General features: G+C 37.8%; 2 protein-coding genes across 7 annotated transcripts; both read right to left on the bottom strand.

Annotated features, from left to right (window-relative positions):
- Positions 1 to 854: 854 nt before the first annotated feature.
- On the bottom strand, positions 855 to 21902 carry hmgxb3 (HMG box domain containing 3). Of its 6 annotated transcripts, none has more exons than XM_088604351.1 (23): positions 21804 to 21902; positions 20106 to 20336; positions 19261 to 19435; positions 18718 to 18872; positions 18286 to 18460; positions 17403 to 17903; positions 16432 to 16530; positions 15953 to 16084; positions 14795 to 15168; positions 14380 to 14492; positions 13946 to 14038; positions 13385 to 13473; positions 13032 to 13133; positions 12633 to 12773; positions 11558 to 11859; positions 11051 to 11178; positions 10674 to 10805; positions 10053 to 10237; positions 9567 to 9786; positions 9170 to 9303; positions 4511 to 4630; positions 3649 to 3858; positions 855 to 3140 (listed from the first exon to the last, which is right to left on the bottom strand). In XM_088604351.1, exons 4-23 carry the CDS (start codon positions 18861 to 18863, stop codon positions 2682 to 2684), a joined length of 3855 nt encoding a protein of 1284 aa, XP_088460477.1. In that variant the 5' UTR covers positions 18864 to 18872; positions 19261 to 19435; positions 20106 to 20336; positions 21804 to 21902; the 3' UTR covers positions 855 to 2681. The 6 variants fall into 6 exon arrangements, with proteins under 6 accessions (XP_088460477.1, XP_088460476.1, XP_088460475.1 ...); XM_088604350.1 differs by lacking the exon at positions 19261 to 19435 and adding an exon at positions 20659 to 20801 and having other exon boundaries at positions 21804 to 21872; XM_088604349.1 differs by lacking the exon at positions 19261 to 19435.
- An 828-nt stretch (positions 21903 to 22730) lies between these two features.
- On the bottom strand, positions 22731 to 27455 carry sra1 (steroid receptor RNA activator 1). Its single transcript, XM_088604346.1, has 5 exons — positions 27329 to 27455; positions 26603 to 26728; positions 25673 to 25893; positions 24921 to 25029; positions 22731 to 24713 (listed from the first exon to the last, which is right to left on the bottom strand). The coding sequence occupies exons 1-5, from the start codon at positions 27351 to 27353 to the stop codon at positions 24511 to 24513; spliced, it is 684 nt and encodes a 227-aa protein (XP_088460472.1). The 5' UTR covers positions 27354 to 27455; the 3' UTR covers positions 22731 to 24510.
- Between the last annotated feature and the right edge of the window lie 42 nt (positions 27456 to 27497).

Below are 27497 nucleotides of genomic sequence, written 5' to 3'. Positions count from 1 at the left end.
ATAACACATCCCTTCTGTTTTTAGTTTAACAAGATTAAGTCAGATTAAGACAGACAAGACCACCTTGTGAAATTTAATCTATTTCTATAATATATAACTCTAAGAATATAAATATGACAACTACAGTATAAGATTTTCATTCACTAAAATATTTTCATTCATCAAAAACTCTAACAGGGTTTGAGAAATTCTATTGCATGATGGAGTTATTTCAAACATTCTAGTGTGAAATAAGATGTGCACAAATGGTTAATATTACAGAAATACAGTTCATCAGCACTGCTTTGGAGTAGAAGAAAAGGTTTCCCAATGCCTTTCCATTTCAGGAGATTACTAACCCATGTTTAATAAATAAAGGAGCTTGTATAACAGACTAAACACTCTTTCTAAAGTAACATTATACCCAGCTTGTCATACTTTCCAAAACAGGAAATACTTTGTGTAAGCCCATAACTAAGAAAGACGGTAACATGTAAGTGATCTGGAAAACATTTTAAAATGTTTTTAATCTTAAGTAGTGAGTGGGACATCCTTCTTTTACCTAGATACTGAAAAGCACATTAGACTCAATACTTATACAGCATTGGTTTTCAAAGGACAGTGCATCTATCTGGGTACATTAAATGTTCTCCGGTAAAGCAGAGCCTACCTTTGAGGAACCACTTTTGTCACTTTGCAAGTATATTTCAATGCTAATATAAACCTGTAACATAAGAAATACATAACTATATGTATTTTGACTCGTATCATCTCTACATAATGTGTGTTGCGTTCTTAATTCAGTTAAAATCAATTGATACCTTTTTATACAAATCTTCACATACTGGAACTACACAGATACACAGAAGCATTAATATCTCAAAGGTAGATTTTTATAATAATTTCTCATATGCTGTGATGAGCACTATCAGGCTGTGTCAAGCAGTGCATTAGTCTCAATTTTAACAAAATAAATGCAGTTTTAAATATTAACAATATACCGTATAGTCTTATTTTAATGCAAACACTAAAGCTGTTTTACAAACAATTGTTTGTATAGCCAAGAGTGTTTTTATTTTTTCACAACCGCAGCCACTTGGCCTACAGATTCATGTACAACAGCACAACACTGTAATATAAAAACAAGTACAAAGTACCTTCATGGAAGGTACAATTGCATTCACTCTGACCTGTGAATAAAGATGAATTAACAAACCCATGCCTGTAGTCCAGGGATGGTAAGCATTCAGCATCCATCCAAAAGCCTGTATATGGAGGCAAAGTAACAGAGCCCAAACATGCTACTTTTCTTGAATGGAACAGGAGCCACAGCTCACAGCTTCTCACGAATCCAACAGCTAGGAACAGATATTCAGAATACAATAAATAAATATTAACGCACCCAGATACACAAACAATGAATACAAACCAGATTTCTGTCAGTTTCACACAAAACAAGCTGTTTTAACATAAATTCAGTCCAAAGATATAATTACCTGTACAGATTTCATATTCACATAGTATTTTCATTTTTTCATACAGTGCATTTAACAATTTTTAAACACCCTATTATCATGGTTCTCAAAACAGCAAATCCAAATAATCATGTAGGCCAAAGGGACTGGAAGGACAGAACTGAGAAGAAATGGAATAACAAGGAATTAAAGGTACAAAACAACCCTCAGATAAGACAGATCTTAACTTTAATTGTCACCACAATTTAATCCTATTACAAATAAATCACATATCTGCTTTTAAGAATAGTAAAGTCAAATAAATGACAGTTTTTAGCCTTGCATTGTGCTGAACTGTTGGTTTCTGAATGCTGAAGTCATTAAGGAGGTGACCTTCCAATTTTTCCAGGAAAGATTAAGAAAATTACATATTTATTTAATTAATTTAAAGAGAATGATTTCTACTGATGCAATGATAAGTAAAATGTTTAAAAATACACATATTAAAGAAAGATTTACTGCATACCAGTACAGTATTGCAAGGTACTCCTGCCCAGCTGCAGACATAAGTGTAGTCAGGTGTTTCAAATATTTAAATAGAATTCCATGATCACTAAACTTCGTGTTTTTTCAATTATCAACAATAACTACAAAAGATTTCTTTAAGAAGACATTTCTTTTAGTGATTTAGGCAGCGAATCACTGCACAAACCTTCTCCTTAACAACATATCTTAATAATAACTTATGGCAGCACCCTGGTTCATTTCCGTTATTGTCTGAATAAAGCACAAGTTTAACACTCTTTGTACCGAGTGTGGAAACAGCCCAGAACACATTGTATGCTTTGTGTGCCGACTCAAAATGTCTTCTATTCCTTTGCTTCACAAAGGTGGTTAAACTTCTGCAAAGAATTATTGGTTTAGCTTGGTCATTGTTGCAAAGCACAAACAACAAAGGAGCTCCAAATCAATGTAAACGCAAGAAAGAACTACAGAGCCATTTGCTCAGTATGACAATGGAACATGTCGATGCATGAAGAATGTTTTCTTATTCTATATCCTGAATATCTAACCACCATCACTTACTAGCTAGAATCAAGTACTATTTTGCTGCACCAAAACATTATACTGCAGAATACCCATGCTCTACCGCATATCCCCAAGATCCAACATACAAGGGGATTTGATGGCTGTGTAAGTAATCTGCTGTTAAAAGATTGAAAATAGAGAAAGGACAAGGAAAACGTTCTACTCTGGTAGCACTGTCTCTTCCTCCACCTCCACTTCAGTATTGATCTGTGCTACACCCAAGCGGTAAAGAGTGTCTCGAATCACCACTTCCCCTGGCTGGCAGCTCTGCAAGATATCACTTATCTGCTGGTTAACAATGTCCTTGCTGGTGAGGAAATCAATGAGTCGGTTATAGAGGTAATAGTAAGCTGCATTGTCAAAGGCGAAGGGTTTCTGTCGGACAGCACTGGTCTTGCTGTCTTTCAGTCCACTAATGACAGACGTGTAGGGCTCCAGCTCTTGGCACAGTGAGAGGCAGTGGTTCCGAGCTGTGGGGTCTCCCGACTCCTCAAGGTCCTCCCTGGAATGTACGACCCAACGAGATGGAGATTTTGTGATGGGATGCACAAGAGAGCTTTCAGCCCCAGAAATGTCCATACTGTACTGCTGGTCCTGCAGCTCGGCACAGGATACATACTGTAAAGAAGTATGAAATGAATGCTTGAAAATACAAAACACTATTTCAGAGTTTTGCGGTATGGCAGCTATGAAATTTACTAAAAGATGGGTAATGTGGAAATCAGGAATATACAAAGGTGATAAATTGATTTCACATTTATTTCAAATGGAAGCAACATTATTGCCATTCTGTTGATTCAGTTTTAGGAAAACATGCAAATCTCATGCAGAAAATTATACTTAACCTCCAAAAACAACAACAACAACAACAACAACAACAACAACAACAACAACATAAGGCATCTGTCATTCAAAAGAAACCAAAAGGCTGAAAGAGCTCAACAACTAACCAATGACCTCGGGAGGGAATTAAAATAAAAGAAAAAATCCTAGCAGTGAAGTTGGACCACTTCAGTTTATTTGGACATTTAAGCAAGACTATGATGGGAAGGTAGTTTTATGGAAATTGGGGAGCAAACATTACACTTAGCCACAGCACAGAGTAAAATTCTAAATGTATACTGACCTCTGGGTCCGCCATGGGATCCGAGAAACAACCCTGGTTCTTCCCCCACATCTGCGCTGCCAGTTCAGGGTACCGGACATCTGTGCAAACAGCCACCTGCCGGGGAGCGTCTGTTACGTACACTGGGGGCCAGTAGCGCGAGGACACCAGCAGATCCACATGGTCACGGGCAGTTTCTCTTCGTACAATGTACTTTGAGCCACAAATGACCTTACAGACAGGGACAGAAATGGTATCTTTTACAAAGAACAAATCACATTCCACAAGAATATACCTGTAGCAGATGATTAGCAAAGTTGAAAACACATCACGAGTAGTGATGAGGTGAACATCTTAAAGAAATATCATTCGGAAGGTAATTGATACTCGAGTATTTCACGTCATTTTTAGAAGTGTTATAAATTGAAGTTGGTAGTATTTTGTGAGTCCCACACCCTAATATGAAATATTATGCAACAAAGTCAAGTGGTACAAAAGAACAGGTGAAGGTTAATTCTACGCTAAATAGAAAAAACAAAACGTTTCGGCTGCGGAGCGAAGAGGCACACCTGAAGAAGCAAAGCTGAAGAAGAAGGCCGAAACGTGTTTCTCAACCCCCCCCATGGAACAAACCTTTACTTGTTCCTTTGCAGCCTATGCATGCTGACAGAGCTACCAACTTTGTCAAGTGGTACAGTCAATAAAGACAATTTCAAGATAGTTTAACATAAATTTGGCTGTAGTTCAAAACAAAAATTAGAATATGATAAAGACATATTAATGTTTTCAAAGTCTAAACTGGCCAAATAAAACCAAAAACAATTGGTTCAACTTCTACTTCAATTACCTGAGCTCTCATTTGTAGAAACACTTATTAAATTACCTGGTGAGGACAAATCTTGTATAATTTCCCAGCTGTTAGGTGAGCAGGAGGTTGCTTGGCTGTCAGTATGCCATTCTGGATATAGGCATAGAGAGCACATATTGCCATTCCCATTTGCTTCTGAAAAAGCAGAAAAAAGAGACATCTTTAGGAAAGTATTAAGAGATGGCAAAACCAGGAAAAGTTAGTTTTGCCATCAGCTGTCCCTAATTAAATGTTTAGATTTCAGAGAACCTGATAGCATTTAAGTGCAGAACTAGCAAACTAAATAAGTCACTTCTAAGCATTTTAAGGTCACTTGCTATCTCCTAAATCAGAATAGTGACAGTAATGAAAAGAACATTCTCAAAATGTTCCACACGCTAGAGAAAGACTCATTTTGCTATCCAAAAACATTTTTCCAGTCTCAGAAAAAATAAAGGCTTTGATTATGTTCAGTTCTGCGATTTCAAATATAACTGTATGGTTTACAATGACCCAAAACAAATTGAAAAAATTGCATTTTTACTGGTATCAAAATACTGCCTGGAAAACCTTCCAGTGGGTAAAAGCCCAGAAAGCTGCATAATTAAGAGGACCTCGTACTACATGACTTTTTATTTTTAAAACATTGAAGTTAAATTTCAGAGTAGGGTATTTTTCATAACTACCTTTTGTTATGTAGGCCCATACAAACCCAACTAATTAGCAATAGAGACTGTCACCCCCTTCCAAACAACAGAATGGCAAGGAGAGGTAGCAGCTTCTTCCTACACAGGCTACAATTGCAGACAATGGACTGTCCAGTGGTGACTCACAGGGGGCACTCTGTGGCAATTTATTGTTGGTTGCCTCCGAAATCCTGTCTCTTCACTAATGTTCACGAGAAATGACAGCAGCCGAAATCTTGGGAGAAATTAGAATCGTTTATTGGGATGTGGAGATTTGGCGTAACCCGCTTGGCTGAGGGCCAACCTCCCGGCCGTTGGACGGGGAGGATAGGACCCCCATGCGACCAATTGGGTAGCTGCAAAGGTGGAGAGGGGGTGGAGGAGGGATGCAGAAAACGAACGAGGAAGAGGAGAGGGTGACGTTTGATATATATGGAGACCGGTTGCTTACGTCAGGATTAGTGAGAATTGCAGCAGCTGTGTCGAATGAGCGTGGCTGCCTTCATTCCTCCCGAACTTTCATTAAAAACTCCATTTAATGCTGAAGCAACTGTAAAGGAGTAAATGGCTGCAGCTACTCAGTTATCTGCCCGAAAAGTAAAGAAAGCGGGTGGATATCCTCCGGGTGACGTAACCACATCGATAATAACATCATAAAATACCAACATCTATAAACTTATTCTCTAAACTGATTAACAGCTTATCCTTCAGGCAGCTAAAAAAATTAAGCGTGCCACTTTAAAATGACAGAGGTTCACTCTGCTCTTACCGAATTACAGCCACAGTAGAGTGCAAAAAATGTTTTGCTCTTGTGCAGAGCGTTCTGCTCTACCAGGCCAAGCCAAAGACATCATCTGTCTCTTTTCATACATAGCATCCAATCCAGTCTGTTTAAAACAGAACTTGAAGCAGAAAGCTTCATTTTTGGAGCAGAGTTTTTTTTTTTCCAGAGTATGCTTGGAATTATTCACAAAGCACAAAAACAGTAAAACACAAAATAAGCAAGGGATCGTGCTAGATGTTATTCTTTACTACAATACTTGGTTTACTGCTGGGTTGCAGAGAGTTCTTTCTCTTAGTATAATTCTGTTATTTCATGCTCTCCAAGATTGCTTTTGTAGTGTTTAAGTACTTGCTGTTAACTTATTTTTAAATTTTTAAACCATTTTAAAAAAGTTTTACTTGCCTTTTTGGATATGATCTCGATATGATCATATCTTTTTTACATTAACTGCAGAACATTCTTCTCTCCTGCTTAATACTACTGTTATACTACTATTAAATACTACTTAATACTCAATGTTTTGTTACACATGCCCATCTTCCAGAGAAGGGGAGATCCTCCAGTCCTATGTTTTGAAGTCTCTTTAGTAACAATATCCTGGAACATGCATGGCTTGAATTTACATATCAAAATTGATGACTAAGAATAACCTGATCAAAAGAACCTGACTATGGTATCTACCCTGTGGAGTATTCTCAGCAGAATATTTCGGATGAAACTCTCCGCTTGTGCTACAATTTTCCATATGTTTTGCCTTACACTAAAGATAAATGCACAGATATCATGATCCTGAAGTAGGCATTTCTACCCTATGCACTGAGCTGATTCCACTGGAAATTCCATCCTCCCATTACCTTAATCACTGTTGCTCATGAAACATTATCAAATTTTCCTGTAATGGGCACTGAAGTTTCTGCTAAATGCACCCCAACAATCACCCCTCTTTCTAAGTCACTGGGGTCTTCTCTTGCAGCCATGCTAGCCATGGTTACAGGCATCTAGACCAATCCAACATTTCAATACACGCTGTGTGCTGCGATGTTACTTCTTCAATCAACACATGGGCCACACATGTGTGGAAGTCCTTGCTTTTACTTTACTCTTTTACCAAGGTGTTTCCATTTTTTGTCCACTATACAGTATGCATCCCCTGTTTTACATTCCCTACACTGGATTTCAGTTTATTTCAGAACTTCAAAACACTGTGTCTCATCTTCAAGGTCTTGCATTATTAATTCCCTGTTACATCAGTGGAGTGTTAACAATATGAACTTGTGTTTTTTTTAAACAATTATTTTAGAAATTCCTGATCTGATTGATTGATTTTCCCAGCCTACCTTGTTTTAATGTGTTTGCTCAAAATACTGTAACAGACTGGGTTCCCCTGTTTATGTTACTGTAGTGTACTTCCATCTGCAGCAAAGCATTTTTTTTACCCTGAACATCTGCCTTTTGTATTACCCTTGCCAACTAAGAAGATTAATTAGTTCATCTCAGTGTCACCTCAGCTCAGGTTTCACCTTTCCTTATTGTCCAGCACATTCAGTATCATTTTAACAAAAAAAAAGGTTTAGTCGTTGCTTCCATCTGCTGTTCTTCATACTATTCAAAACACTTGATTGAAGAAATTGCATCAATGTGTCGGGTCACAGTACAATGGAATAGCACTATATTGATCTTCCCTGATCAAAAGGTAAAATAAAACACCTTATTAGTGTTTGCATTTATATGAATATAAAAAAAACAGCAAAAGGAAAAAAAATATTTAAAATGATACTGTATAAATAAAGTCTTCACTTGATTCTAGAGGCTCAGCAGACTAGGGCACACCCCAGCTTACACAGCATTAAGTGTACAAGGCTCCATTCCAGAATGGATGCATAGTTACACATTTATGCACCTCAGTGGCCTGAAGCAACCAGTGAAACTACCTTGTTCAAGGGTACAATGGTAATGTCTGCAGTAGGAACTATAACCCATAATCCTTTGGTAATAAATCAATAAGATATTAAACACTATTCTGCACCTTCCCCAAACACATGGTCTTAGAGCACATTAGCTAGTATTAAATCGTAAATACCAGTAGCATGCATTTATTGTTGGTACACTTAAAATACCAAAACAAGAAGAAACAAATCATTCAGAATTAAAAGCAAATAATTTACATATACAAGAACATTCATGTTTTAATTGTACGAAGTTACTTTAATTGTCCATGACATGTTTTTTCAGGTACTGTATAAATTAGATAAGCAAAACCACAAGATATAATTTGTATCTTTCTTATCTGATATTAATGTTCACTGCTTATATTAATTAGACATTTGTTATGCATACCAAAACACATTAATTAAAATGGAAAACTACAAAATCACAGCTGTTTTTAATGACAAATGACATTCTAAGTGATTTTGAAAGTGTGCATTGCAATACTATGCGTTTATAAAATCTGTCTTGCAGTTTATGTTACTTGTGTGTATAGGTACAGCAAAAGATGTAACAGGAACAACAGATGTATAATATAGTATGTACTCTATATCACATATGCAGTGCCCTCCATATTTATTCATATCCCAGATAACAAAATAACAAAAATAGCCTATAAGAGAAGTTATAGATTGGATTGTGGGTTTTTAATAACAAATAATCACAAAATTTGGGTTTGATTACTTTGGTGGAAATAGGTACTTTCAGCCTTTTGTAGACTCTTATTATAGGCATCACTCAATGTGTGAAGGACAATGGATGTCAATGCATTCTTTGGAGAGCTCTCCAACCAGTCCTTAACCAGGATGATGCATGCTGCTACTAATGAATGCCTTCCATGAGTTATCTCCTGTAAAATTCAAGGGAATGGGAAACCTCTGGAGGCCTATGTAGAGGCTGCAACTGCAGTTACAAAATGCAGAATATTACTGTAAATGTGATTTTGTTGGATTGTTTTAAAAGGAATCCTTCCAAGTGGGGATAACTGTGATGTTTGTGTTTTCTAGAAATGAATTACTGATGAGAAATCAGATTTTTTGTGTGCAATACTAATATCACAGTACAACATTTTTAATATTGTATTATACAACCCATAACTGATTCTATGATGTTTTTGGTAATAAAAGGACTGTTTCAGAGTTATCCATTAGCCTTTTCTTGAAAAACATAATCCTTAACAACTGAGAACTGCTGATTCTGTGGTAATATTAAAGACCTAGATGGATGACTGTCTCATACCTCTGTGTCTTCTGGTTCATTGGGAATGCTGCAATAATGAAGAAAATCTCTCAGCTCCTCTTTGCTGTACTCATTCACTTGATCTGGTTTGAAAGTACCTTCATGAATTAATCTCACCAAGGCTGCAATGTTACCTAAAAAGCAAAAAAGAATTTCATATACGTCTTCTTTACTCACTTCCATGCAACACAATACATATACATGCAGTCAGACAGACATGATTTCTTTTGAAAAGTCAAATTTAAGCATACATGAAATGCAAAAATAAAATGATTTTATAAGTTTTTGCTTATGGTGACGTAAAGACATCACAAAATAAACAAATAACACTTTCTTCCCCAAACACAAGTTTTCTGTAGCTCTGTATCCGCTGTTCCTCCTGAATTTCTATTCATACCTACAGCTGCTTGATCAGAAGAATTTTTGTCCTTCTCAGTGTTAATAATGACGGAGTTCCTCATCAGAGGAGGAAAGAAAGGTGCGATGATAGATGCATCAAACTTGGTAATAGGGATACTGGAGGGGAAGGCTGCTTGCTCAATTGCTTCACTTTCCATTGTTGACCAGAAATCATCCACATTGACTTCATCAGGAGCCTGGAAATCTGGCCATGTAAACTGGGAAAAGGAAACAAAAATTAATGTTTTCTATTGAAAGGTTACGTTATGCTATTTGGAGTCATTTTGACAGCAAAACAAAAAGGTAAACCATAAACACAGGATTTTAATTGATTTACACTTTAAAGTTCATCATGTTGATATTATTTATGAAAAAAAATACAGGCATGCAATAGAAAGTAATTACCAATGAACAAAAAAGTTCAAAACCAGCAATTTGGACTAACTAATATAGTCTAATTCATTTCCATTTATTCTTGTCTTACCTCCATATTTTTCAGATGGAGGACATTATCCGTGTTCCTCTGTGCTATCTCCATCTTTGGAGCAATGCCACACACCCCACAGATCATGTCGTTATAGTCCCTGACAGTGAGACACTCGAAGGCCCAATACCCACTGCACAGCAGCTCCAGAATGTGGGACAGTTCACTGGGATTCAGAGTATTCACTGGGAAAGAAACAGGCAATCAGGGCACCTTCTGATACATGAACTATCAGAAATCCCCACCGGAGATCAACCAGAAACCCTCATTCATTGGAAAGTGTCATTCGCAATGATGTACAAGAGGAAGACATTATAAAAAAGTTTTCTTTGTGCAGTCCCAGGACAGTTCCATATGAAAGAAAATCGAAAAGCCCAAGTGCTGTCCTAATTTTACTTGAGTTTTACTCGGTGTATTCATTTTGATAATGAAACAATTAGGAAAAAAACAATAACTTAATGACCAGAGATTCTTGAAGAATAGATTAATCATTTGGACGAATCAAATCAAATCTTAGAGAACAACTGATGAAACACATAATACTAGTATTTTCAACCAGATAAAATACATCATTGTTCATTTTCACCAACAGCTTTGAAACCTTATGCCGTGTACTTTTACCTGGCTGGTTCTGAACATTTTCCAGAATAAGTAGTGCAGCTTCTTTTGGGTTGTGCCCCATTTTGATTTGATTTCTAATCTTGAACAAAATATCAATGCTCACCAACAGCTTGTTGCCAACATTAAAGAGACCTACAAACACAAACAACAAACATTAACTCCTAAGGTTAAAACAGCAGGTAAAATAACTTGCATTTCAATATACTGAGCTATTAGATATGTTACACTGATTAGATGTACTTAAACGTTTTATTACACGGCACTTTTCATAAAATTCAGAGGTTAAAATTAATCTCATTCAATAATTTTTTTTAAACGCAGCTTCTACAACTCTGAGAAACTGTAACGAAACTGATAGGCATCATGCAGTCTGCTACCTAAATGGATGTCACTGAAGCTATGAAGTGCCAGACACTGAGGATTCAAACAAATCTTGAGCTGAACAGTGGCAGTTTGTATGTGGGAGTCAGTCAACAGCCAACAGTCTTCTTGTCCAGCTACTGAGCTAAAAATGCAAAAAAAACAAGATAAATGAGCAATTAGATGAGAAGGCAGTTTCACACACTTCACACAAAAAATGTCAACGTACTAAAAATCAGCAACAGGCAGAGATAAATGTATTGCTTTTTAATGGAATAAATATTGAAAAATTATATTTTAAGTTTGCAGTTTGTACTTATAAACCACAATAATCACATCAGTTCTGATATCTCCAGTCATTTCACTAGCACAGATTTATGAACCATGTTTTAAGTACTATAAAGTCTACATGACACAGAAATGGTATACACTGCAACCACCCTGCTAAAAGAAATAAAAATATTTCAACATGACCATTAAGCATATGTCAAGTCCCAAGCTTTGGTGCCAAATAAGGGACTCACTTCTGCCCGCCTTTGAAGAGAGGACAGTTGCAGAGCAAGCACTGGGAGGCAGAAGACTCGTAATAGCGCGGCCATCCTGATTGTTCAATGGCAATGGTCTCTTCATTGGCTGTGGAAAGGACCACTTGGGTGCTGTTGAGCTCCTGGATAAGAGCCATGGCCTCCACCAGCTCGGCCTCACTCTCGGGAATCAGCACAGTCTTACGGAGCAGCTGCAGGGTGGACTGCCGCTGCACCTCCTTCTGGGCAGCGTTCAGGGGTTGGTAAGGGTCCAGCAAGCCAGGGACAGAAACAGGCACGTTCTGTTCAAACAAACACAGGCTCTCAGAGTCCGCCCTGTTTAAACCAAATCCACTCAACATCCGATCTGTTATGTACTTAGCTTTCCAAAGCTTTTAAAACCTCATTTAATCCCTGTTTTCCCAACAGCATAATGATGGTAAACAGCAAAAGAGACCTATGTTCCAGAACATCTGAAGCGTGCCTGCCTAGAAATAAGGTTGAAATTCTGTCTCCGAGCTGATACACACACTCATGTCAAATAGAGAAGATTTCAGAAAGAATTCCAGTTGTAAGCCACATTATTTCCTCACAATATGCACTGAATCAGTGACAGACCCCTTTTGGCCAGACCACTGTCTCTTCTCTCTGGCACAAAGTAAAGCAGAGCTCTATAGGCAAGGGCCACTTGTGGCCCTTGTTGAAACAAAGCAGCAAACTCCTGGACAATGATTAAAAGGCTAGATCTGCCAGCTACTTCAAGCCCAATTAACATGATGGGCAGAACTCTTTGCCATAAAAAATGTTTTGTTTTATTATGTATGCCACACCATACACACCCTGCATTCTAGTGAGAGGATCCAGATATATATCAGGAGGTTAAGCATTGTTAGCTGAGGTAATGAGTGATTCACTAGCAAATCAAAAGAGGGTGTTTTCATTAAGATGAGCCCACATTAAGTGGGGAGGAGGGGGAGAATTCCTTTGTCTTTACTGACTGTTACTACAACTTAAAGATGTCATACCCACATTGGAACAAACAGAATTATAGACAACAGTCTCAGGGCACACTTACAAACATTTTGGGTTTCTTTTCCGTGGTTAGGTCCCACCCACAGCTGGGGCACATATGTGGTTTGTGCCTGTTTTTATAAACATAATCACAGGAGGGGTTTTTACACTTTCCTCGTCCACGGGCTGTTGATAACCCAAGATCCTGATGAGAATAAAACACAAGTGCTGAATAAAAAACAATAATTTGTCTGTTACACTTTGGAAGTTAGGAAATGAGTTCATTTTTCTAATACCTTGTAGCTCTCAAATATTTGCCTAGAAACATTTTAGCTCCCCATATGTTTCAATATACAGTAAGTCTTACCATGTAAGACCCTGTTAGTCATGTAATTTATGTTCATGACTGAATGGTAAGTGCTGGGGCGAAACTGGCTATGGGAATCATTAAGACAATACTTACAAGAGAGGTGATGGGACTTTGCTTATAAGATAACACTGACACGATCTTCACTCCTTTTTCAGTCAAAGCATTTGAATTGCTATTGATTGGACTAGGAAGAGCCTAAAGACATGGAACAACACCTCAGAAAAATGTAGGAATCATGGTGCACAAAAGATTAAATTGAAAGTGACTTGATAAGAAAGTATCCTGATCTGTTTCACATTCTCATAATTGACAAAACATCATTATTAATTATGTTAATTGATCTTAGACTTATTTTCTATATATTAATCACATGAATGTGTATTTGGAGAGAAAATGTAAAAATTGTACTAATACATCAATTCACTCAAAGAAGCAAATCATCTCACTTGTTCTTCAGTCACTGATTTGACTGGATGTCCTAATTGCTTCAATGTACTGGGCTTCAGTCCTGACACCTTTACAGAGGACCTCTTTGCTATAAAAAAGAATAGAAACAAATATACTGATACAACCTTAATCATAACTTATAGCATTTATCTACAACGAAAAACAATGCAAAAGCTGCAACAGTGTTTCAGAATATACTCCACCTTGTGTTAAGCATTTATCAAATTTGTTCACCAAAATCATGGCAACACTTACAGCTACCCTGCTCTAAAGGAACAGGTAAAAGTTCGTTCCATTCTGCTTATGCTTTCACTTCAGAAGTGAATGGCTTAAATTAATAGGGTTAGCAATACTCATTCAATGTGTTATGTTCAATATCTCGTGACTTTGCTTTTAGTTTTGTCAGTGCCACTCGTTTAGAAAGTCTGCAGAATGCTATACCATGGTCAGCCTATGGTTTTGAAAGGATCTTTAATTCATAGTTTGGTTGCATGCAAGACAGATACCCAAGACACATTAATGGCAATGGCTAATTCACACTGCTCAAGGTTAAAGCTTACTTGTTTTGCCGTTATTCTTGGGTGTTTCTAAATCCTTCATTTTATCTGGAGGCAGAGCTACCCATTGGACATAAGTAGCACCGTGATCAGGACCTGTTAACGGGGAAAATAATTTAATTCTGATTGTTGATTTGTTGCATAGTGGAATCTTAATCATGTGGATGTTTTCTTCTTTTTAAATTCTTCTGAATGTATTTTGAGTTTCAAAAGGTTTTACCCAAAAGTCTTGTTCTACCAAAGTTAAAAGAAATAGAAGCCTTTTACAAAGACATTCCAGAAGACAGAGGAATAAATGCGCATATAAAACAAAAGTTCTTTAACATGCAACACTTCACATAATGATGCACTATTTTTCAAACCCCTCCAACCCAAACAATATTCTAAAATGTGTTACTCAACTCCAAGTAAGAAGAAAATAATCAGTAACATCTCACCTGTCTGAGTAGGAGCAGGGAGAATGGCTCGTATTGGACGTTTTGACCCAATTACTGTAGACTTCTCTCGCACTTTGGTCTTCATATTGGAGACATTTATAACGGGAGAACTACTGTGAGAAATCAAACATGATCAGACTTCAAATTTTGACAATTTGATTAACCATTTTCTTAATCTCTTTAGATCACTGAAAGGGGGCAATTTTCCCTACAGATGAAAGGCCAGTCTTCCATCTAAAAAATTAAAATAATTACAAAATAAGGACCTTAAAGTATAGCTGACAAATTTCAAATTGATAAAATATTCCACATGAGGGATAAACATAAAATATTCCCATGTATATTATATATTAGAATATTACAATAACAGTAAGAAAGTAAATTACTAGATCTATGCTTAAAGGTGGTATCTTACATTGCAGGATTCTTTGTCGAAGGAAGCATTAAGGCTGGACTTTTGTTTCTGGTGCCCCCTGGTGTTGACTTCTCTTTAATTGCAGGCCATTCTACTCCAGTATCTTTGGTTCCCTCACTCTCCAAGTCACTTCCCTCTGTCCTGCACTGGGTGGCACAGACTGTACCGGCTGGGCTTGTTGCCAGCATTTCTTTCCACTGTGCTTTAGCGTCAGTGTCACATGAGGACGCTGCCACAATAAGCTGCGTCACAGACTCAGAAGACTCCAGAGGTGGTGAGCTGACCTCACCAACACATTTCTGCTGCTCTCGGGAAGAGCCTCTGTTGACTGCAGCTGCTGCTGTTGTTGCCCTGGACTGGGCTTTCTTTCCCTGCTGAACAGTGCGCAAGAGAAGCCATCAGTTGGGATCAATACAAGCCAACGCATTTTCCATTTCCGCAAAACGCTTGAAAGGGTGGCACTTTGTTAGCAACTGTAAGATTAAAGTATTGGCCAGGATTCTAGACTCCTAACTGGAGACTGTGTTTTGTAGTTCTCACCGCAGAAACGTCTGTTGTACCTGTGAGGAATAATCTAGTCTACCCAGCTGTGTAAATGGGTACAAGTTTCTCCCAGCAATGCTGAGTAATGGACTTGCATCCCATCCAAGGCAGTATTACATACTGTAAACTCAGACTGCTAAACACTACAGAAACCACAGTGAGATTCAGCCTAATGAGGTTCTAGACTCAAGTAAAGACTTTACCTATAAAAAACAGGAAGTCACTGCTGGAAAAAGATCATATTATGATAACTATAAGCATCTCGAATCCTGCTTCTAGTATGCCTGAACCTCTGCATGGACAATAGTGAGGAATGCGCCAGGGCTTAACCTGTTCTGAAACCCACACAGCACCACCTTACTGACACATCACAAACCACTAGGTTTTCTATCCACAAATATACAAAATTATAATAAGGCCTTTTCTGCAAAGAGGCAATCAGATAAGGTGTTTTTAATGGCTTATTGTATAAACAATATTAAGAACACAAAGATCAAAGATGGCATTCTTCCAAAGGCTACTCGACACAAAGTGCATGCATCACAGAAGTGCTGTACCTTAATACGATTTTCTTCTACCCCGCCCAGGCAGGAAGAAAGAAAGATTTGGACTTACACTGGGAACCCACTTCCCACCCAGGTGCTTTCCACACTGAGGACACTGTGGGGGCTTGTGCCGAGTGACATAGGTGAAGGAGCAGCCTGGGGTCTGACAGCTTCCTCTCCCCCTCCTGGTGTATTTTATCGACTACAACACAAAGACATCACAAGCCTTTACAAACCCTTTACCAGATAACTGTCACCTCACTACTGCATCGAACCTTTAATGTCATTACCACACTGGAGCACAGGAGCAATTACAACTCATGTGGCACCCCCGTTTTCAAAAAGATGGCACCTGCTGATTAAAAAAAAATGTTTTGGCCATTCATAGAAAAAAAAACATGAAGAAGGTATTTACTTTACAATTTGTGAGAAAATGTTTAATCACACGAATTGTTAAGTACTTCTATCATATTAAAAAATACAGATATAGCTGTATATACAATTTTAATTTAAGTCAGACAAAAAAAGAGTGAATATAAATAAACTGACCAGTTTAAAGGATGGTTTTGGGTTTGGGTCAGGCCTTGTGTTCAAAGGAACCATAACAAGTGGACTGGTTCCAGCGGAGACATTGGTATCCACCAGCTCCTAGAGAAGCAATTGGAACTTTTCATCATTTCTATTAATATCCTAAATAACATAAGGGTTCGTTTTACTGAAACAAAAAAATGAGTTGTGACACAAAAGATTAGCATAATTCACTACATTTCTCACACATAAAGCCTTGGGTACTGTTGATATACTGTATTAGGGATTGAAAACCCATCAAGATAGTTCTGTGGGTTTTCAGCAATGAGAAAGCTCATTTCTAAGTTTATGAAAGGTATCTGGAACCCACGGGGCTCTTACGTAGTGCCAGCCCTTAATGAATCCAGATGGCTGAAGGCTGTGTTGAGGTGAGGGAGAAGATAATAAATTAACCTGTAGGCTAATCCTACATGCTCAGATACGATTCAATTTTCTAATACGGCATGTTAGTAGTTCTGCCAAGTTCAATATTTGTCTCTGCTGTAGTTCTAATAAGTCGGTCAGGCATATTACACGTTTTTAAATAGGCATAGTCATTTTTAATAAATGTAGAATTGCCAATTACTTTTATGGCGACTAACTTTGAATCTGCCAATCAATATTTAAGCCAAATCACTGCAACACCTGGGCCACAGCAGGGACAAAGACACCACTTGGCATGCGCCCAAGCATACATTATCAAACTATTCCAATCCTTTGCACCGCAGGCCTTCAATACAAACAACAGGATTCTTGTGTTAGACAGGGGACTGAACTACTTCTAAATAATATCACAGCCTAGTTGGCTTGTCGGTACAGGCCTAAACTCCTCCCACCCCTGGTGGTGCCACAAAAGTCATTGCAAACAACAGCCAGTGCCGAAACAGCTTAGGAGGGCCCTATTTACTGAGCACAAAATAATTTGCCCCCCCCCCCCCAGAATCCAGCCAAACCTGATTTGGAATGATAGTGACAAGGTGGGTTTCTTCCTGAGTCTGCTGCACAGTCGGGCTGGTGACAGTCGCTTCTTCGATGAGCACGCTGACCGCTCCATAGCCTTCGGTCATCTCCACTGCCTCCTCTTTCACTACAAACCCTGTAGCTGTTCCATCCTGGCTGGCCCCGGAGTACTGGGACAGAATCTCCTGAAGGGCCCCAGACTGAGTGAGAGCCGTAGCCGTCTCACCACTCAGTGCCTCGATGGCGATGCACTGCTCAGACAGCTCTACCTCGCTGCCGAGGCCCATAGGGGAGAAGAGGGCCTCGTGAGAGAGGGTGTGAGGAATGGGGGTGCCCTCCTGCTGCTCCTGAGCCTCGGTCTCCAAACAGACTTCCACCTGATTGACCGCCCTTTCGTCTGCTACAGCACTTTTTGGTAAAATATAATAATTTGCGCGGGGCAGGATTTTGCGGAAACCTGGGACGTCTGCTGAAATTCCAGCCATCTGGTTATTCTGGGGGGGGGGGGAGAAAAAAAGGGAATGTAACGTTGAGCAGTCATTAATTTTTCAGCATGTTTGTCCACATCAATCCGTTTGCAGGCCATTCATTGTGTAAGTACGACCACTAGCTAAGTGCTGTGAATGATTGAAATGTCACAGAATTTTGAAGGCTTCAATCGTATAAATATATGCAAAGCACATAAATAAGGAATTAATTTGTGCCATTTATTGTTAAAAATCACCAGGAATTTTAGAGGTAATCATTCAGGCAAGGCTCACCGTATGCACATAAACACTACAGTTTAAGCAGGAGGGTGGAGGTGACAGCCACCTTAATTAAAATGAAAGGCTAATATAGTGGTCAGGCAGCAAAATAAGGACAAAATTAACTCACTGGATCAATCCCTTCCTTCTCCAGCTTGGCTCTCTCCAAATAATAGCCTTTGTCTGCTACATTCAGTCTCTTCCAGCTTTCACTGATCCTCTTATTGATTTCTGATTGAGGGATGTCGGGATATTCCTGCTGCATACTCTGATGTATGTCAAAGTAGTAGAGCAGGTATGCTGACCTGAAAGCAAGACGATTAAAAATTGAGGACAATTGCTGTGTGATCGAATATACAATTAATAAAATAAAAAGAAACCATCAAAAGCTTTGAGTGATTTTGTGGAAATTAAACCCACGGACACTCAGACTAGGAAGAGGTTACATTAAAATAATCTCTAGTTATATTTATAAAGAATATTTATCTACATACAGAAATCAATGGTGTACTTTAAAATATATATATATAAAAAGGCTATATGGTTTTATCACATGCAATACCTTGGCTTTTTTGCTTTTTCTGCATTTTCCCCATGATTTTTACTCTTCTTTTTCCTTTTGGGTGATGAGACCTCCATAAAGGTATAACATCCTTCCACATCTTCTGTTATTATCTTGACTTCTGCACCCTCATAAACAGCCTCCATTACTGCAGGCTACAATGATAAACGTGCAACAGTAAATAATAACATTTTGCTTCGAGGCAATCGTAAGAAACTCAAAATACAACAGCACTAACGCAAGACACATAACCAAAGTAAAACAAAAGAGAAAAAAAAACACATTGAATTGACCCAGTTAAACCAAGAACAAAATACAAGATTCTACAATAAAAGCCATTTTGAAAGGAAAGGTGTTTAAGTCAGTTTTATAAATTTCAACAAGCAGAGACTATAATTCTCTAATTGATTGGCACATATGTCCAGATGTAGTGCTGTACAAACAAAAGAGTGAGAGGTCTGGTCTTCAGTAGTGTAATAAGTTGTGAATGTCATATTAATGGGCTATACCCATGCAATAGGTTAATAATCTGGAGATAGATACCTCAGTTGTTTATTCACAGGCAAATGAACTTTCACGTCCACTCTTTTTTTCCCCCACAGGGAGCCAAAGTAATATACAAAGGAGGAGGATCATGTGCTGATGCCCAGTGTTGGTTAGCACACAAGCCAATAGAATTCAGACCATACTGAAGCTTCCAGGTTCCTTGGAAGTAACCCTAGTAAGTAAGGCATTGACATAGTCTAATATGATTTTTAACATTTTGTTTATAGTTTAATGCCATATCATGAAATAGTATACAGTCAGAACAGCCAAACGCCAAATGGAAAATTCCAAGATCTCAATCCCTATCCCTTCCACCCCCACCTGGAATGGCAATGCATCCCATACTTACAAATGCACATCATCAAATGTCAGCCAATATAAAGAACAAGTATGAAAGAAAACAAAAGAAAGAATTCCAAAGGCAGTCTAAACTTACTCAAATAGATAGATAATACTTTATTAATCCCGTAGGGAAATTGATGTGTTACAGCAGTCCACCCCAAGACAAGCAAAACAGACATCAGAATAGTTATAAAACAAAAGGCAAACACAATAAATAAAAATAAATAAATACATAGGTGTATTTAGGTGTAGGTGTAAATAAAGGCATGCATTAGTCGCAGACACAGAACAACAGTGGAAACCTAGCAATTTAATGCAAGTATAAGTAAAGTACCCTTTTGATATTTTCACCATGCATTTCAAATGACAACAGAGGATCCAAAGAAAGACCAAGGTATCACGGGTCAAGGGCTTTATTTCAGTCGGCAAACACAACTTTGTAGAGCTGACATTGAGAGCCTATGTATCTTGTCACAGACTTATTTAAGTTGGGTACTTACTGTATGTAACTTTACTTAATGCAAAGTGTTTAAACTGCAGTACTGGTAGAGCATTTGAACTGCAAATAAATCTAGATCTTGTCACAAAACTCCATGAAACACCATCTGTACGTGGGGCAGCATCAGACTTAAAATAGACAGGATTCATGAATTGGCTCCTGATATCCATACAGGGGTCAGAGGAAGTTTCCTCACGAAACTAGTTAGTGTCCTCTGTACTCCAGGAGGAAGCTGTGAATGACAGTATCAAAAACTGCACTTTATTGCATAACAAGCACAGAATATTATATGGCAAATATGAAAAAAAATATCTGACTTGCAATTGAAAGTCATTATTTTGTTTCATTTTAATGGAAATAATCATTTATTGGAATTGGAATAGAGGCATGTCTTTGTGAATTCCTGGAGGCACTTTGTGACTACCACTATAAGACAGTACACATGCACTTCCAGTGGGAAATGCTTCACATAAAGCACTTCAAAGGCCAGATAGTGTACGGTGATGAATACATGGCTACAACACAGGACTACTTCCAAAGATGAGAAACCTCACCTGTGTTTAAGTACATACTGTATGATAGGGAACCGTATTAAGATCTAGGCTCTGAGGATCAGTCAATAGTGAAAAATATATTATAGCAGCAAAAGAAAATCAAAACGATTCATACTGTAGTCACATCTGGACATGTACTGTACCTGTCAAAATGAAAGTAAGCACATTCAAAACAGCACATGCACGCGAAAAACGGACATCGCATGCGTTATAAAAGCCACAGCGATCGTGTGGTACAAAACTGTACAGGCAGAAAATCATAAAAAGCAGAACGCTTTTCCAGAATTGAAAGGCTCGTCATAACACCAAAAATGTTAGCCAAATGAATGTATTTTATTCCACGACGACTGCATAGGGTTAAAAAATAAGACAATAAATCGTAAATATACTGAAGATGGTAAATCACACCTGTATTTCTTTTGACAGACGATAATTATATAATGACATTATTTTATAGGAACTTACTACTGCAGTTAGGCACATTAATTCGTATTGTAAATACGTAACGATTTTTTTGTAGTGAAAAGATTTGCTTTCTGAGACAATGAGGCTAAAAATATCAAGTAGCTTGGTTTCATTTGTTTCAGCATTGTTGTAGTAATGAGCTATGTAGGTTAGAGACAACGCACGTGGAAACAAAAGTAAAGAAATAACACTAGAATAATTACAGCTGTCAAGATAACAGTAACGCAGATACACCAGGGGGCTTTTTATCAAAATCAATAGGACGTGGACCACATTTCCAACACGGGACCTGCATACTAAAAGTTAAAACTATGGTTGCAATATGATCCTCTCCTTTACTCGGCATGGTTTAGTGCATAATATAACTAACAACTGAAGTGAACGATTTTATTGCAATTTTGTTTCGTTTCAGTGGAAACATTCCCCTTTCAGCACCGGAAAGTAGTGCTCCCTCAGCTACTCCCTCCCAATTAAAAATCTGGGTTATTCGTGTGTCTCCATACTGACTTCGGGCACCGACAAGTATCCAATGAGCTGAAGTCTTATTGCAACCTTGCATCCTGCAGCACACAAACACTCTAAACACCCTGTAAAATGTTCGCTTTTCATCCCTAAACTCGTCCACCTCATTATATGTCCTCAGTCACTGGAAACAGTTTGTTTAATGCGTTAGATCTTACCTCCTGAATCCATAGGACGGCCTGTTGCAGACGTCTTTGCTTCCCATCATCCTCATTCAAGATGGCGCCGCTGTTGCCTAACCAACGAACCAATCCAGTAGCTGGATAAATGTCAGCAAGCAAATCAGAAGAGACATTTTAGACACGTGAAAAATCATAGCCTGGGCCGAAGTCGCCAGCAGCCATTCTCTTAAAGAGACATCTTGTACATTATTTAGTCGGTGTGTTTGAATCTATCATTGTTTTAATGCTTAGTATACATAGGATTTTCTAACAAACTCTTTTTCATAGTACCTATGTGTTTAACCTTCCGTTATCTGGGGAAGAACGACCACACACGAATGGTATCGATAGCATATTTGCTCAAACGTACATATTAAAAAAACAGTACATTATAACGTTCCCATTACCATAAACTACTTTCGATACCGAATTTCTTTATCTCCTCTCTCATTTATGTCTCCTTTTGTCTGTTCGTGCATCCCATCTGAAATCTCTACATCCATCCTGTTTTTGTCACTTGATGTGCGATAATAGATAAGTCCAGACTTCGTCTTAGTCATTTATGCAAAATTCTACACAGAAGACATTGTAACTCTTAAGTGAACAAAATGAACCTCATATCTAAAATTATACACGAGCAAAAACTGTCCTATAATAGTAGAATATAAATAATTGTATATAATAGTAATATTCTTTCGTTATTTAACTGCTAGAAACAATAAACTTTTCCCAACTCATTAATTGATAATTTACTTAAGGGAGTCAACATTTTATGATTAAAATACTGAATTCTACAAGATACATCACCTTAAGTTGAAGATTAAAATAACAGAGAATGTCAAGCAATGGTTTTCAATGTTTGACCTTAACGCTAACTTTCCAGTAAGAGAAAACAATTCTTAGGGAAAAAAATGTGTCGGCAAGTATTTTAAGAAATAGATTTTAATACTTGGAATAAAGTGCAATCGTTTTTGTAATGGTAAAAGTAAAACAATAAAACCCATTTCCATTGCAACAAAAAGGGTCCCAAAGATGTAGAAATTAAGATAAAACGACATGTGAGCAGTGACTTAAGAAATTGAAAGTATTTTTTACATTGTTGCATACATTTCGTTAGTTTTGGAGCATTATTTTTAATAACATTACTAAGGGTTCTGGAATTACAACCAAAACTATGCTAATAGTGTGTTTTCAATCATATAACCTTTTACAACATAAAAAAATAGTTCTCTCCTTGAAACTGAACCTGTAGCATCTTTAAAAGAACTAAAATAATGCATCAACATACACATTAAAAATATTAGAAACATGAACAGGCTCATACTGAATTTGACAATGGTCTGGATTATATCAAATGTTAATGGGAATGAAAAACAAATCAGGATTACTTCAACTGATCATTTAATGTACTGATATTTCTTAATTAACCATTAAGAAATATTGGGCATCTCTTATAAAAGCTCTATAAAGCATTTGAGCAATAGAAAGAGTTATGTTAGAGGTTTGTATTTTGATGATTTATTGATTAATGATTTATTAAATGTTTTCCTTCTTATAATTTGATAAAGCATCTTAATGCAAGTATTCATCCAGCACAGAATATTTCAGAACCATTTCCTCAATACATAAATCTAGCATCAGGCATGTACACAACATTATTCTACGTTTTTTGTATGCATGTTGATCATTTGACTGAAAAGATGCCTAATTTTGAACAAAAAATGTAAATAACCATGGGGAAGCCCTTAAAAAAGGATATTTCTCAAATATTTCAGTGAGCAGTTATGATACAACATAATACTGTAAGACACAAATACACAATATAATGAGGATTGCTTATGTCATGACATGATACACCAGATACAAAACTGGAAATGAACAGACATGATGACCAGTTTGTGTTGGGAATCTACTGTCTATACCAGAGCTTAGACAAAATAAAAGCTTAAATGGCAACCCTCTTTATAACAAATGGATACTGAGGCAAGCAAGATGACAATCCATGTACTTCACTGTACTGCTATGCTAAATGCCTATATATTATGCTAAATATTCATTTACATTATCTCCAAGTGGACAGAGAAGGGACTAGAGAAGTAATATTCACTCCTGGTCCTGAAGGACGACAGTCTACCACATATTACAGGTCACTTAGAATTCTCAACAAGGAAAGACTAAACAGTAGTAAGACAAGTAGGTCATACAAAGTCGTTAACAGTCCAGGAGGAAACAAAGCCAGAAGACACGGATGCCCTCCATGACCAGGAGAGTCAGTGGTCTAAACAACGGAAATGTTTCAGAACTTGCCCGTTACACATAGGTTGCAAAATTTTAGTTAAAAGCTGGTATAAACTCAAAATAAGGAAGATAAGCTCACTTGTTTTCCTAAAATGTGAAAGTGAAAGAATATTTTTATCCTCATAAAATGGCTACATGCTACAAGAGATGACAGATAATGATGTGAGGAACCACACAGCAAAGAGAAATAGATCACCTTTCCTCATGAACAAAGATATTTTACAGTATCCGATAGCATTTGGAATGATGTGCAACCTGCAAAACCAGACTGAAATGGAAAAAAAAACAGCAGCTTCAGGTTTTTCAAGGAGCTTTCAAGGTTCAATTTCTAACCCCAAAAAAGTAGAACCCATACTTTTTCAAGTGAAAAAACTTCCTCCATTCAAGTACATTTGTTTTATTTTTATCAGTCCAATGAAGTTTTGACGTTTGTTTGCACTTCTGAGCTCTGTTCTTGTGACTCGTTGTTGAGAGCCTCAAGGGGCAGATTCCTCATCTCTGCAATGAGCCGCTTGACTCCTACCATCCACTGACTGACTTCATTAACATGATCCACCATCAAAGAGCGGTGCATCTCATCAGCAAGGTCCCAGTTTTGTCTCTTCATTTCTGTAAAACAACAAGTGCCACCATGGACAGGATTAGGTGCAAATGTTTCACTGCCAAGTATACAAAAATACAATCGCACATCAAGGCGAAAGATGAAAATTAAATTCTACATGTTGCCGACGTATACATGAAAAGTGGATGAAGAGATGGAAGATTTAGAAATGCACGTCAACAGGTGTGAACACATTTCTGTTACAGCTCTCATACCTTGAATAAGAAGGTTCATTCTTCTCTTTACAGAAAGGGACAGCTTTCCGTTTCTCCACATCTCCTCAAAAAGTTTCAACCGCCTACCGACATCATCACAAACTTGCTTCTGCAAACAGAGAGAGTGTCTCAGGCTCTGATCAATCCAATCAAGACTCACTTCACAAAATAACATGTAATGTTATTAACATATTAATGTGATATTTTCTATAGAAATGCAGAATATGTCCATTTGTCAAGCCAAGTTTTATTGTATGCATACAAGGAGCAACACATTTCAGGCTTATTGTTGTATTGCTCAGAGGGGAAATGGCTCTACACAGCTTATATATACTTTTCTCCACACCCTCCCCCTCCTGTCTTTGAGGTAGCTTTCTCAAGAAACTCCAGGACTCAGAAAGCACTTAAAACATTCCTTCCTTATCAAAAGTTTTGTATAAACATTCCCCATCAGGGAGTTTAGTACAGAAGATGGAAGTGCAGTACAGGGAGGGAGAAGCATCTGTGCTAAAGCAAGCGTGAAGGTTAGAGTTTAGCATGTGAATTCAGCAGGAGTTCACAGCTCCTGCACTATATGGGTACAGAGTAATATACAGATTCTGCTAGCAGACTCCATCACCACATTGACCATGGCATTTATATTTATTTTTTAAAATTTCACATGCAACCACGCAATACTTTGTATTGGGTATATTTATACTGAAACAGGGCAAAATGTTTTCCACAAAGCATTCAGAAAGTCGTCGTCTGACCTTGACTGTGTGTTTGCAGGCTGACAGAGCCCAGCTGAGCTGTGCCATGACATCGTCAACATCAGGTTCGTTTTCTCCAGCTGCAGGGTCAGAAGGTCCAGCGCGACTCACTGCAGGACATTGCAGAGGACGTGTTGCCACTCCACAGGGGGGAGGAGCCAATGGGTTCAAGGGAGGAGCAGAAGGCACGACTGGGGGCGGAGCTCCACTAGGAACAGAAGCTACGAAAATGCCAGGAAAACAGGAAAGAGGTCGTTTCAATTATTCTGTTGGCAGGCTGTCATTCATGGTTTTATTTGTATTTCTTCATCCAGGTTATCAAATTTTGATTTTTATTTAAGTTGCAAATACTCCAACTCACACAACTCAAAACACAATTCATCACTGAGCAGACACCATACAAGAGAAACTTTACATAGACAAGTTTAAGGTGTTAGATATCAGATGAGTGAGAACTAGAACAAACAATGCATGGGAAAGAGCTATGAATTTATTCTGACTCCTCAATTTCTTAAACTATATAGTGTGAGGAAATACCAAACAACACCTGTACATGATATTAGGAACTTATTATCATAATAATACAAGGACTCTGCAACACAAGTTTAAATTCAGCTCAGGAGTGTTGAAGACAAATATCCAGGAGAGGATAATTACACAGAGTATTTTGGAAGAATGCACCTAGTTCCCTAGTGGCAGAAGCTACCTCCATGAAATTCCTTAAGAAATGGATCAGAGGATTTAGCATCAAGGTACTAGCAAACCACACAGGCAAGATGGGCCAGATGGCAATCTCTCACCTGCTACGTTGATGTACCAAACTACTAAAACCTTTAATTAACAACATAATGGCACAAAAAAAAGACTTTTCCAATTTTACAGACTGATATGAGCACATTCGAATGAAGGTCTAGGCTTCACCATACTCACCCTGTGACGTGTCAAGCTGAGGTGGAGGTACTCTTTTATTTAAGAGATTCCGTTTGCTCCCCACTGCCTGTGTCTGTAAGCCATAGGAAAACTGTGGAGGGTCATTCCAGCCCCTCTCCTGGTTACCTGCAAACCAAAGAATGTAACTGAAACTAAGATATTTAAATATTCCCTTGCAAAACTGAAATGGCTCATTAAATTAAGACCGTTTAAGTTTGAAACGCAAGAAATCGACACAAGTATTCAGTCCGCAAAACGCCTCTGTACTCTACTCTTTGTAAAACGTTCTGGCCCCTGACTTCAAAATTAAAGCAGAAGAAGCTTGTAACCCTACCTGCAAGTAACCCCGATCCAAAACTGACTACAATGTATTTTTTTAAAGTTTCGTTTCTGAAACTGTCACATATATTCAAAAGAAACACTAAAATCAAACTCTTTAAAAAGGAATCCAAACAGTGAAGCTAGACTGCAGTGCTGAAACCTTCTCACTCACACTTGACAAATGCATAACAAAAAACATTTATAACACCTTTATCTTCCCATTTAATAAAAACAAAACCTCCAATTGCAATAGTCATTAATAAAATCACACGGAAAAACTTCAGCAACACTAAACACAAAGAAGTAAAATACGAATCGTGATCTTTTATTAACTTTACACTAACGTCCTGTTATACATTCCGACCCATTTAAATTAAAACTCAGTTCAATGTATTTTGATTTTACCTGGTTTAACGTAGAACTCTGCCATTGCACTTCCTGCCAAATCAACGCTTCACCCGATATATCCGGGATCCATGAGCTGTAAACCCTGACCGGTTGTTTTGATTCCGGGGAAGAGTTTCCGGCTGTACTTTAGAACCACGGGATTGGTTGTTCAAAGTTTGTGTATATG

This window comes from Lepisosteus platostomus, chromosome 13 (assembly GCF_059453375.1).
Source record: "Lepisosteus platostomus isolate fLepPlt1 chromosome 13, fLepPlt1.hap1, whole genome shotgun sequence".
In the NCBI taxonomy this organism is placed as follows: Eukaryota; Metazoa; Chordata; class Actinopteri; order Semionotiformes; family Lepisosteidae; genus Lepisosteus; species Lepisosteus platostomus.
The sequence above is the reverse complement of the archived record's forward strand: the minus strand, read 5'-3'. Positions and strand labels throughout refer to the sequence as shown.

Coding starts and splice junctions, on each gene's coding strand:
- hmgxb3 (XM_088604351.1), bottom strand. CDS start 18,863: ATGGAGGCTGTTTATGAGGGTGCAGAAGTCAAGATAATAACAGAAGAT. Junction 17,904..18,285: donor AGAAGGAAGGGATTGATCCA/GTGAGTTAATTT, acceptor CCCCCCCCCCAG/AATAACCAGATGGCTGGAAT. Junction 14,493..14,794: donor TCGACAAAGAATCCTGCAAT/GTAAGATACCAC, acceptor GATTTCTCACAG/TAGTTCTCCCGTTATAAATG.
- sra1 (XM_088604346.1), bottom strand. CDS start 27,353: ATGGCAGAGTTCTACGTTAAACCAG. Junction 25,030..25,672: donor CCTGCAAACACACAGTCAAG/GTCAGACGACGA, acceptor CTCTGTTTGCAG/AAGCAAGTTTGTGATGATGT. Junction 24,714..24,920: donor AATGAACCTTCTTATTCAAG/GTATGAGAGCTG, acceptor GTTGTTTTACAG/AAATGAAGAGACAAAACTGG.